This window comes from Lontra canadensis, unplaced genomic scaffold (genome assembly GCF_010015895.1).
Source record: "Lontra canadensis isolate GAN:19392208 unplaced genomic scaffold, GSC_riverotter_1.0 scaffold77, whole genome shotgun sequence".
Taxonomy (NCBI): Eukaryota; Metazoa; Chordata; class Mammalia; order Carnivora; family Mustelidae; genus Lontra; species Lontra canadensis.
Window position 1 is genome coordinate 9,448,338 of NW_022631071.1, and position 12,976 is coordinate 9,461,313.

A 12,976-nucleotide genomic window follows, 5' to 3' on the forward strand; every position below is an offset into this window, starting at 1 on the left:
TAGAGAATCGATTCCATTTACTATAGCACCAAGAACCTTAAGATACCTGGGAATAAACCTACCCAAATAGGTAAAGGATCTGTACTCGAGGAACTACAGAACACTCATGAAAGAAATTGAAGAAGACACAAAAAGATGGAAGACCATTCCATGCTCTTGGATCAGAAGAATAAACATTGTTAAAATATCTATACTGCCTAGAGCAATCTATACTTTTAATGCCATCCTGATCAAAATTCCACCGGTATTTTTCAAAGAGCTGGAGCAAATAATCCTAAAATTTGTATGGAATCAGAAGAGACCCCGAATCCCTAAGGAAATGTTGAAAAACAAAAATAAAACTGGAGGCATCACATTACCTGATTTCAAGCTTTACTACAAAGCTGTGATCACCAAGACAGCATGGTACTTGCACAAAAACAGACACATAGACCAGTGTAACAGAGTAGAGAGCCCAGATATGGACCCTCAACTCTATGGTCAGTTAATCTTCATCAAAACAGGAAAAAATATACAGTGGAAAAAAGACAGTCTCTTTAATAAATGGTGCTGGGAAAACTGGACAGCTATATGTAGAAGAATGAAACGCACCATTCTCTTACAAGGTACACAAAGTAAACTCAAAATGGATAAAAGACCTCAATGTGAGACAGGAATCCATCAGCATCCTAGAGGAGAACATCGGCAGTAACCTCTTCGATATCAGCCACATCAACTTCTTTCAAGATATGTCTCCAAAGGCAAAGGAAACAAAAGCGAAAATGAACTTTTGGGACTTTATCAAGATCAAAAGCTTCTGCACAGCCAAGGAAACCATCAACAAAACAAAGAGGGAACCCACAGAATGAGAAAAGATATTTGCAAATGACAGTTCAGACAAAAGGTTGATATCCAGGATCTATAAAGAACTCCTCAAACTCAACACACACAAAACAGACAATCATATCAAAAATGGGCAGAATATATGAACAGACACTTCTCCAATGAAGACATACAAATGGCTATCAGACACATGAAAAAATGTTCATCATCACTAGCCATCAGGGAGATTCAAATTAAAACCACATTGAGATACCACCTTACACCAGTTAGAATGGCCAAAATTAGCAAGACAGGTAACAACATTTGTTGGAGAGGATGTGGAGAAAGGGGAACCCTCTTACACTGTTTGTGGGGATGTAAGTTGGTGCAGCCACTTTGGAGAACAGTGTGGAGATTCCTCAAGAAATTAAAAATAGAGCTTCCCTATGACCCTGCCATTGCACTACTGGGTATTTACCCCAAATATGGAGATGTAGTGAAAAGAAGGGCCATCTGCACCCCAATGTTTATAGCAGCAATAGCCATGGTTGCCAAACTGTGGAAAGAACCAAGATGCCCTTCAACGGACGAATGGATAAGGAAGATGTGGTCCATATACACTATGGAGTATTACACCTCCATCAGAAAGGATGAATACCCAAGTTTTGTAGCAACATGAACAGGACTGGAAGAGATTATGATGAGTGAAATAAGTCAAGCAGAGAGAGTTAATTATCATATGGTTTCACTTATTTGTGGTGCATAACAAATAACATGGAGGACAAGGGGAGCTGGAGAGGAGATGGGAGTTGAGGGAAATTGGAAGGGGAAGTGAACCATGAGAGACTATGGACTCTAAAAACAATCTGAGTGTTTTGAAGGGCCGGGGGGGTGGGAGGTTGGGGGATCCATGTGGTGGGTATTAGAGATGGCATGGATTGCATGGAGCACTGGGTGTGGTGAAAAACAATGAATACTGTTATGCTGAAAAGAAATAAAAAAGTTTAAAAAATGGCCTCTGCACACACTGTTAAATTATAAGTGTTTCAGTTAGCTTTCCAAAATACTTTGATGTATATGCATTTTATACTATACTCCTCATATGCTTCTGTTATAATGATATTACATAACACATATTAAATTAATCACTGTTTATCTTTTTCCTAAACCTTTATTTGATGTTCAAAATAATACTAATCAATGATTTAAATAGGTTTCTATATAAGGCTCTCATTTACCCAAGATATTTATATATCTCAAGGTTTCTTTGCGTACTCAGAGTTGTAGTAGAAGATTGATCAAGCTGTAGATGAAAAGTAGCCATCAGTGCCTCCCTTTACCACACAAATGCTTAAATAAGCCTCTATTCAATTTACTTTTCCCTTAACAGTGTAATAATCTGTCCTCAGTTCTCCAAAGATTTTCAGCATCATTCAGACACCAACTGGCCATATCAAATCATATGACTAATTAAAGTCCAATTGACATGCAAACTAAACAAAGACTACAAAGGGAATTTAACAGCCTGTTGAAAGTTTTAAAATACGATTCATTAAACATTTCGAAATACCATGAAGGACTTAAAAGTTACACTTCCAGATCATGACCTGCAATAACTGTTAATGGATTATAATACCGTAGATTCTAAGCTAATATTGACATCACTGGCTAGTTCGAGTGACCTCACATGAGCTCCACATGTAAAGCATATGCAAATATTGAATTATGTAAGTAAACATTTTCCTAAAGTTGAAAACATTAAATTAAGAGCCATCAAAAGTACAGCACAATCTAACAATCTGGCTCATTTGGTAACATGCCAGAAATGTATAGACTTTTTTTTAAATTAACATATAATGAATTATTTGCTTCAGGGGTACAGGTCTGTGAATCATCAATCTTACACAATTCACACCACTCACCATAGCACATACCCTCCCCAGTGTCCATAACCCAGCCACCCTCCCCCTCCCCCACCAACCCCTAGCAACCCTCAGTTTGTTTCCTGAGATTAAGAGTCTTTTATGGTATGTCTCCCTTCCCAGTCCCATCTTGTTTCATTTTATCCTCCCTACCCCTGACAACCTCCTGCCCTGACTCTCAAATTCCTCATATCAGAGAGATCATATGATAATTGTCTTTCTCTGAATGAGTTATTTTGCTTAGCATAATACCCACTAGTTCCATTCACATAATTGCAAATGGCAAGATTTCGGGGGGTTTTTATGACTGCATGGTATTCCTGTGTGTGTGTGTGTACAGACTTTGTGTGTGTGTGTGTGTGTGTGTGTGTGTGTGTGTTAGGATGTTTAATGTTTGTTGCCCAGATGTTATGAAAGAATAAAGCTTTAAGAAATATTTTAACTTAGTTTACAATGAAGGTGGTTGAACTTAGGTACCTGTCTCCCATTAACTCATGTAAGGAGAGTTGTGTACACACACACACACACACACACACACACACACATATATATATATATGCACACACACACATATATGATAAAGATTTGGTGTGTGTATACACACACATATGTATACATATATACATATACATATATATTCTTTATCCATTCATTTGCCAATTGACATCTATGTTGTTTCCATAGTTTGGCTATTGTGAACATTGTTGCTATAAACATTTGGGTGCACATGCCCTTTCAGATCACTACATTTGTATCTTTAGTGTAAATACCCGATAGTGTAATTGCTGGTTCATAAGGTAGATCTATTTTCAACATTTTGAGGAACATCCATCCTGCTTTCCAGAGTGGGCTGCACCAGTTCGCATTCTCACCAAAACTGTAGGAGGGTTCCTCTTTCTCCACGTCCTCACCAACATCTGTCATTTTTTGACTTGTTAATTCCAGCCATTCTTATTGGTGTGAGGTGGTATCTCACTGTTTTTGATTTGTATTTCCCTCATGCCAAGTGATGTTGAGCTCTTTTTCATGTGTCTGTTGACCATTTGGATGTCTTCTTTGCAGAAATGTCTGTTCGTGTCTTCTGACCATTTCTTGATTGGCTTATTTGTTCTTTGGGTGTTGAGTTTGATAAATTCTTTATAGATTTTGGATGCTAGCCTTTTAACTGATATGTCATTTGCAAATGTGTTTTCCCATTCTGTTCATGGTCTTTTGATTTTGTTGACTGTTTGCTTTGCTGTGCCAAAACTTTTTATCTTGATGAAGTCCTGATAGTTCATTTTTTCCCTTGCTTCCCTTGCCTTTGGTGATGTTTTTATGGATAAGTTGCTATAGCTGAGATCAAAGAAGTTGTTGCCTGTATTCTCCTCAAGGATTTTGATGGAGTCCTGTCTCACATTGAGGTCTTTCATCCATTTTGAGTCTATTTTTGTGTATGGTGTAAGAAAATGGTTCAGTTTCATTATTCTGCATGCAGCTGTCCAATATTCCCAACACTATTTGTTGAAGAGACTGTCCTTTTTTCCATTGGACATTCTTTCTTGCTTTGTCAAGGATTAATTGACCATGGCATTGGAGGTCCATTTCTGGGCTCTCTATTCTGTTCCATTGATCTATGTGTCTGCTTTTGTGCTGGTACCATACTGTCTTGATGATTACAGCTTTGTAATAGAGCTTGAAGTCTGGAATTTTGATGCTGCCAACTTTGGTTTTCTTTATCAAAATTCACAGTGTAAGGATAGAGGGTACATACCCCAAAGCACAAAAGCCATCTATGAAAAACCCACAGCAAATATCATTCTCAATGGGGAAAAACTGAGAGATATCCCCCTAAGGTCAGGAACATGCCAGGACTGTCCACTATCACCACCGCTAGTCAACATAATATTAGCATTCCTAGCCTCAAAAATCAGACAACACAAAGAAATAAAAGGCATTTGAATCAGCAAAGAGGAAATCAAAATCTCACTCTTTGCAGATGATATGATACTTTATGTGGAAAATCCTAAAGACTCCACTCCAAAACTGCTAGAACTCATACAGGAATTCAGTAAAATGTCAGGATATAAAATCAATGTGCAGAAATCAGCTGCATTTCTATAAACCAACAGAAAGAGAGAAGAAAGAGAAATCAAGGTGTTGATCCCATTTACAATTGCACCCAAAGCCATAAGATATCTAGGAATAAACCAAAGAGGCAAAGGATTTGTATTTAGAAAACTACATTGTATTAGAAACTATAAACTATAAAACTATATCTATATTAGAAATCTATAAAGTACTCATGAAAAAATGAGGAAGACACAAAAAAAAATGGAAAGCATTCCATGTTCATGGATTGGAAGAAGAAATATTATGGAAATGTCTATGCAACCTAAAGCAATCTACACATTTAATGCAATCCCTATTAAAATACCATCTTTTTTTCAAAGGAATGGAACAAATAATCCTAAAATTTATATGGACCCAGAAATGTATAGACTTTTAAAAGTATGGGAATTAAATTATTTTTTAAATCACCAAAATGGGTCATTGCTTTCCTGTTAACCACAAGTTCATCATGCTAGCTACTATAAGCATTATTTCTCAAGAATCTTGGTATTCCAGCAACTCTTATAACTCTTATGTAAGTGAATAACACCACCTCTTCCTAACTATTAAGGCTGCAAACTTCAGTAATAGTCTAATACTCCTAAAATCCCACACTCGTTTGATTTCCAAGTCATGTTGACTTCTGTAACTTTTTCCCATTTCTAGTCAGGTACCAATCCTGACCTACTTGTTTTGTACCCTTTCTGGTTGGTTCTCTTATGCCATTTAATTTGCCTTTCTACTCCAATTTTAGGACTTCAGTGGCTATTTAATGTCTCCAAAATAAAATATAAACTCTTCAGTTCCATGTGAAGTTACATTTCTAACTTTGTTATCTCGGGATATTTTTCTATGTATACTCTACTCTAGCCTTACTGGACTAATTGCAGCATGCTACAATTTGAATTCACCTCAGCTTACTCTTATTCATGCCTCCATCTGGAACCTACCTCTTTAACCCTCCCTTCAGCAGTTTGAATATATTGTGTCATTCCCTTCTGGGTTGCAAAGTTTCTGTTGGGAAATCTCCTGCTAGCTTTATGGGTCTTCCCTTGTAAGTTAAGGATTTATTTTGTCTTGCTGCATTTAAGGTACTTTTTAAAAAATCACTATATTTTCCTAATTTAATTGCAGATGACTTGGTGTTGGCCTGCTATTGATGATTTTGATAGAAGTTCTGTGTTCCTATGGGATCTGGGTATCTCTTTCCTTCCCCAGATTAGGGAAGTGGTCAGCTATTTGTTCTTCAAATTTTTTAGAAGATTTTATTTATTTATTTGGCAGGGGGAGCAGCAGGCAGAGGGAGAGGCAGGCAAAGGAAGAGAGAGCCTGAGGCCAGGCTTAATCTCAGGACCCTGGAATCATGACCTGAGCTGAAGCCAGATGCTTAACCAACTGAGCCACCCAGGCACCCTCAAATACATTTTCTGCCCACTTTCTGTCCTCTTCTTTTTCTTGGACTCCTATAATATGAATGCTATTGCATTTGATGGAGTCACTGGTTTCCCTAAGTCTTTTCTCATTTTGCATAATTCTTTTTCTCTTCTTGTTCAGCTTAATTGCTTTCTATTACTTTGTCTTCCAGATAATTAATTTGTTCCCCCGCTTCTTCTGATCAGCTGTTCATTACATCAAGCATGTTTCTAATATGATTTATTAGACTCTTCATCTCTGATTTATTCTTTTTAACTCTTCTTTCTCTGTGGTAGAGTCTTACTGATGTCTTCTATTTTTTTCTCAACCTCAGTGAGTTCCTTATCATTGTTGCTTTGAGTTTTCCTTCAGGCATGTTAATTATATATACTTTTTTCACTTAGATCTTAAGCTGTGACTTTATCTTGTCCTTTTAATCTTCTGTCCTGGAAATATTTAAGACTCTGCCTTCTTCTGTGCTAGAAAATGAAGTTATGTCTCCTGCTTCTGAAAGTAAAGACCATACGCAGCAAATGTGGTGTTGTGTGAAGGGCCTAGGTATATCCAGGAGTGTCTCTGGTGTGTGCTGCATGTGCTCTGCCAGTGACTGCTCTTTCCTTCAGGCCATTCATCTGCAGAGATTTTTCTTGCCTGCTGTAGGCAGTGTTTTGTCTCTGGTTTGAATATGGTTGGTTTTAACTAGGTGTGTTCTGGTTGGTTTCTGAAATGAGACCTAACACTACCTTTATTAGAACTGAGCCACTGTAAATCTCTCTGGTAGGGTAGAGTGGTCGGAGCTATAATTTGTGCTGATCTTTGGCCAAAGGAGCCCTCTGAGCTTGAATGAGGCAAGTGTGACTTAGTAGGGCAGATCCAACAGAGCACATGGGAGAGGCTTGGTGTAAGCAAGTTAGGTAGCCAGTGTTAGCACTACACTGCTCCCTGTTTATGCTGAAAGAGTTGGGAGGGGAATTGGTGCCAGTCGGCTCCTTCATTCTCAGAGAGGTATCTCAGTGAATGTTGCCAATTAGGAAACTGCTCAGAGAACAGTGACTAATCTCTCTACTATGTGCCCCAGGTGCTCTTCAGATCACTCCATGCTGCCTGGCCCTGGGTCATTTTCTTGCCTTCTCTCCAGGAACAAAGCAGTAACCTCCAGGCTCTATACCAGGTACAGCCCCTGAACTTTCAAACTCCAGGCTTTAGGTTCTGCTGGGTTGCAAGAACTTGCAAAATTCAGTCACTTTTTTTTTCCCCCTCCAAACCTGTGGCTATGGGGAAATATTTTCCTTGTGTGATCCCGTTTGCTCCACTCTCTTCTGCCCTTCTCCAGGACCGTGACTCCCTCACCTTTGCAGCAGCTGTGATCTGGTTCTCCAATAACCCTCATATTTGCACTTCTTACCTTCTTTGATGTGGCCTCTTCTTTCTTGTTATGGAGTGTTTTTTTTTTCTGTCAGTTTTAAGGTGTTTTCTGGAGTATTTAGGATGATTTGATAGTTATATAGTCGTGTTTATGGTATGAAGTGAAACCAAGGTCCTCTTAGTTTGCCATCACTTTCTAAGCTAAGTATAAATACTTTAAATATTTTGCATATTTATACCTTGTGGGGCAAATCATTTTTAAATATATTCTTCCATTCAGTAGGCTGTCTTTTGTCCTGTTGAGGTTTTCCTTTGCTATGAAAAAGCTTTTTATTTTGATGTAATCTCAATCATTTATTTTTTAAATTTTCCCTTGACTTATGAGACATACATAGAAAAATGTTGTTACAACTTATGGCAGAGAAATTACTACCTGTGTTCTCTTCAAAGATTTCTATAGTTTCAGGTCTCAAATTTAGTTCTTTAATCCATTTTGAGTTTGATTTTGGTGTTAGGAAGTGGTCCAATTTCATTTTTATATGTAGCTGTCCAGTTTTCCCAGTACCATTTATTGAAGAGGCTCTCTTCCCCATTGTACATTATTGCCTTCTTTGTCATAGATTAATTGACCATATAATCAGGGATTTATTTCTAGTTTTTCTGTTCTTTCCTTTGATCTACATGTCTATTTTTGTTCCAGTATCATTCTGTTTTGATTACTACAGCTTTGTAGTGTATCTTGAAACCCGGAATTGTGATACCCCCAGCTTTGTGTTCTTTGTCTCATGATTGTTTTTTCTTTTGTGGTGCCACAAATATTTTAGTATTATTTGTTTTAGTTTGTGAGAAGTGCTGTTGATATTTTGGTGGAGAGTTCATTGAATCTCTAGATTGCTTTGTGTAGAATGGGCATTTTAACAACATTGGTTCTTCCAATCCATGTGAATGGAATATCTTCCCAATTGTTTGTGTCATCTTCAGTTTATTTCCTTAGTGTTTTGTGGTTTTCAGGATACAGGTCTTTTATCTCTTTGGTTAAATTTATTCCTAAATAAAATATCTACTTGAGGAAATTGTAAATGGATTTTTCATAAAATTTCTTCCTGCTTCTTTGTTATTTGTGTAAAGAAATGCTATGAATTTCTGGATTTTATTTTTTAGTCTGCAAATTTACTGAATTAATTTATTACTTCTAGTAATTTTTTGGTGGAGTCTTAAGGTTTTCTGTGTATAGTATCATGTCATCTGCAAATAATGAAAGTTTTGCTTCTTCCTTAACTATTTGGATATTTCTTTTTTCTTGTCTGATTATTGTGGCTAGGATTTTCAGTACTCACTTGATAAAAATGAGAAGATTAGACATCGTTTTTTGTTCCTAATATTAGAGGAAAAGCTCTCAGCTTCTTTTGATTAAGATGTTACCTGTGGGTTTTTCATATATAGCTTTTAGTATTTTGAGCTATGTTCCCTCTACAACACCACTTTTGTTGAGAATTTTTTGTAATGAATAGGCATTAATTTTTAAATACTTTTTCTGCATATATTTAAATCCTCATATGATTTTTATCCTTAGTTTGTTGTGGTGTATGATGGTGATTGATTTGTGGATACTGAACCATTCTTGCATCCCCTGAATAAATCCTACTTGGTCATGTTGAATAATCCTTTTAATGTATTGTTGAATGTAGTTTGCTAATATTTTGTTGATGGTTTTTGCATATATATTCATCAGGGATATAGATCTGTAGTTTGTTTTTGTTTTTGTTTTAAATGGTGTTTACCTGGTTTTGGTATCAGGGTAACTCTGGCCTTGTATAATGCATTTGAATTTTTTTTCCTCTTCAATTTTTTGGGATAGTTTGAGGAGAATAAGCATTAATTCCTCTTTAAATGTTTGGTAGAGTTTGCCTCTGAAGCCATCTGGTCTGGGACTTTTTTTAGGGGAGGGTATGTTTACATTACTGATTTAGTTTCATTACTTGTTATCAGTATGTTCAGATTTTCTATTTCTTCATGGTTCAGATTTTCTATTTCTTCATGGTTCAGGTTTGAAAGATTGCCTATCCTTCTATTGTTGGGTAAAATATTCTATAAAAGTCCATTAGAGCCAGTTGATTAATGTTGCTTTTCAGTTCAATTATGCTTTTCCTGAATTCCTGTCCTGGACCAGATAACCAGGCTCAACTTGGAATTAAGTTATATTTACTGTTTCCTGTAGTTGTTGTGTTAGTGGTAATTTCTTGTCCTCCTTATTATCTTTGGTGTGTCCTAAAGAATCCAAATTCAATTTGGTGTGAGGACTTCAGTTTCCTCAGTTGCAATCCACCGTTCTTATATAGAACCTTATTGTGGTGGTGGTAACATGTGTAAGGAGGAGAAACATGATTAGATTTCAGTCTCTTAATGAGTCTGTGTCTTTGGGCTATGATTTTCACAAAGGATTTTTAGCTTTTATCTCTCTTAGGTGAGAGAGGAAGACTAGAGGGGGCTAAAGCTGAGTATTTCTCTTTTCACACAGGAAATGTTAAAGGGGCTAGAGAAGTGCACGTCCCTTACCTCACATTAATGATTACAGGATGCTGGACTTTAATATAATCTTTCCCCCACAGCAGTTAGGCTCTGGTAAAACAAAGTAGTTTTGGCAAAGTAGTTTCCTTTGAGGGCTGGCCTTTGTTGAGGTGAACAGAACACTTTGAGCATATTTTGAAATGGGTACTTCTGTCTCCCAGCATGAAACATGAAAGGCATTTTCTCAGGTCATCACCATGAGAACCTCAAGGTGCTCCTGGAATTAAGACTTGTGAAAGTGCAGAGACCCACTAAGAATTGGCCCCCAGGGGTTTTTATCTCTCACTGTAGGTCCAAACTGAATCTCTAGCAATTTAAATACTTCTACGAGACTCTAGCTATGGCTTCTGCTCCCTGTAAGTTCTGATTTTCTGTATCTGCCTATATCTTCAATTTGGGGGATAACTCTGCCCTGTGAATTCAATCTCTGATGGATTTAAAAGAGTTTTTTTTATCTTGCTTTGATGAGGAGTGACTTCTAAACTTGTCAGACCAGAAACCAGAAGTCTTCCAAGTTTTCCTGCTTTATGAAATAAGTCAACTTTAATCAGTCCTTTTCTCAACTTCTCATAGCACAATATTTATAACTTTCTTGGCATTTATTTATCTTTGCTTAACATTTCATCTCTATGTACCTTTCATATTTGAGTTTATAACATTTTTAAAGTAAGACCCATAACTCATTTTGTATGCTTAAAACTGACAAATTTCATGAAGATTTAAGACATCATATTAAAATATTTCAGAATTTCACTGTTCTGTTGTTTTAATCCTAAGGTTTAGTGAGAGAATGAAAATCTCAGGGAAAGAAATAATGAAAGTTCTCTCTCAGATTCCTGCTTATAAGAAAATTAGGATTGAAAAAGGAAAAGTGGTGTTTTAGTCAAGTAATGTATATAAGACACACTTTCCTACAGAAAGACTTCTGAGTTTTTGAAGTTCCTAAAAACATCATCTAAAGCTGAATTTGTATACATTAGCTAAAATTTGATTAATGAGTAATAATAATACTTATAATGTATACAGTTCTTACTGTATGCAAGTCACTAACAGCTTTTCTTTTGTTATTTTTAGCACTCACAATAACCTTACCTAATAGGCATATTTTTATTATTCCTTTGTAGTTGTGGACACTGTGGAGACTTGGAAAATTTAGATGAATTCTCCAAGGTCAAATAGTAGCATGGAATTCAAAAGATGTGTATTTCAAACCCAAGTTTATGTGACTATAGACAACTTTCTTAATTACTCTGTTACATGACTTCCCAGGTATCTTTACTCTGCTACATGCCCTCTCAATCTATCTTTACTCTATAAAACCCACACTTTCAAATAAATTCCTCTCAATCTATACTTATGACTTCAAATTGTCAAACATTGTGGGAGGAAAATACACTAACCCTGCTTGACCAAGGTTTCTAGTGGTCTTGTGTGGTATTTTTCTCAACACATCAACTTTTGAAAGGACAGAATACATACTATTAGTCAGTAAGTGGTTCTGCTGCAGTGGATTGAGGGCAGGAGTACCCCCAAGGCCTGGCTGGCTAGCCAGGGCTGCATGAGCAAGTCCATGTTGGGGTCCAGGAACAGCAAGAGAAGATTGCATCTTATCCTTATCCCAGGAGGATTCACTTCCACCTGAAAAACATTTATATGAACAGATTGCAATTTGGCAACTTTCCATGAGAGGTTTTTTGAAAATTCCCTTTTAGGGGTGAAATTTTTAATCTTAATACTTAGAAAATCATTATTAAACATAGGGAACTTATTTTTATAATCGGTTCAAAAAGTTTCAATAACCTTGGATTTATGCTGCTTCTGAGAACACTAAACAACTCTCACTAATGATATAGTTACAGGTAGTCTAAACAAATCAAGAATCATAATGAATAGCTTTTGAAAGCACTAACTTGTTGAAGACCATTAACTGACCATTACAGCCTCCCATTCTGGTGATGCCAATGTGTCTCCCTCTTCCCTGGCTAAGGAACAAAGACACTTGTTGAGGGCAGCAAACTTTGGTGCTGGCTTTTTGCTGTGATTTGCCATAAACTCTCAACCACTGCATGGTCATGCAACTGCTCTAATGGGACAAACCAACAAATAGCAAAAGCATAGTGACCCTCTCCTATAAAATCACTACAGGCTGTTCCATGTGGGTCTATAACATTTAGAGCTTTGAAACCCAGGTTCATGCCCAAGATAAAACACAAGAGTAGTATACCACGTGGCAGACAGATAACTCAAACACAGACAAGGTGAAGACAAGGATCTGATGGAAGCTGGGGACAAAAGAGAGATGATTATTCACTCTTCCGTGAGGGTTTCCTAAAGGGTTTCCTAAAGAGTGATGGGTTCAAACTCTCCACTCCAGGGAGGAGAAAGGGGAGCAAAGACATTACCCTCCCCTGCACTGCAACACAGACCAACTTCAGTGAGTAACAACACAGTGTCCTGCAGTGGAGACAGGAGTTGCTTGCATTAAGCCCTACAGGTGTATGTTTATTAGGGCAGATTGGCCTAAAAATGAGCCCAGAAGCTCCCTTCCCCAGAAGACCAACACAAACTCCACACATGCACCAAATTTACTGATAATAGAGGGCTGCAAAGCTTTAGCTATAGGGGAAATGGGATCTAGATTCTTTCTTTATATCTAACTTCTTTTAAAAAGCAGACCAAACACACCTAGGTAAAACTTGCCACACAGTGGACAAGGCCCAAACACCTCCCAATACAGACAAGAAGAAACTATGCAAAGAATTTACCTGAAAATAGGGGCAATCAAAACACGACATAAGAATGCATATAAGACCTCT

General features: G+C 37.1%; 1 protein-coding gene across 1 annotated transcript in view; it reads right to left on the bottom strand.

Moving 5' to 3' along the window:
- The window catches only part of DACH2 (dachshund family transcription factor 2), an 842,698-nt gene that overhangs the window by 141,352 nt on the left and 688,370 nt on the right, over nt 1–12,976 (bottom strand). Inside the window, exon 5 of the mRNA XM_032881812.1 lies at nt 11,640–11,798. Coding sequence (XP_032737703.1) covers nt 11,640–11,798 — 159 coding nt within the window. The remainder of the gene's footprint in view (nt 1–11,639; nt 11,799–12,976) is intronic.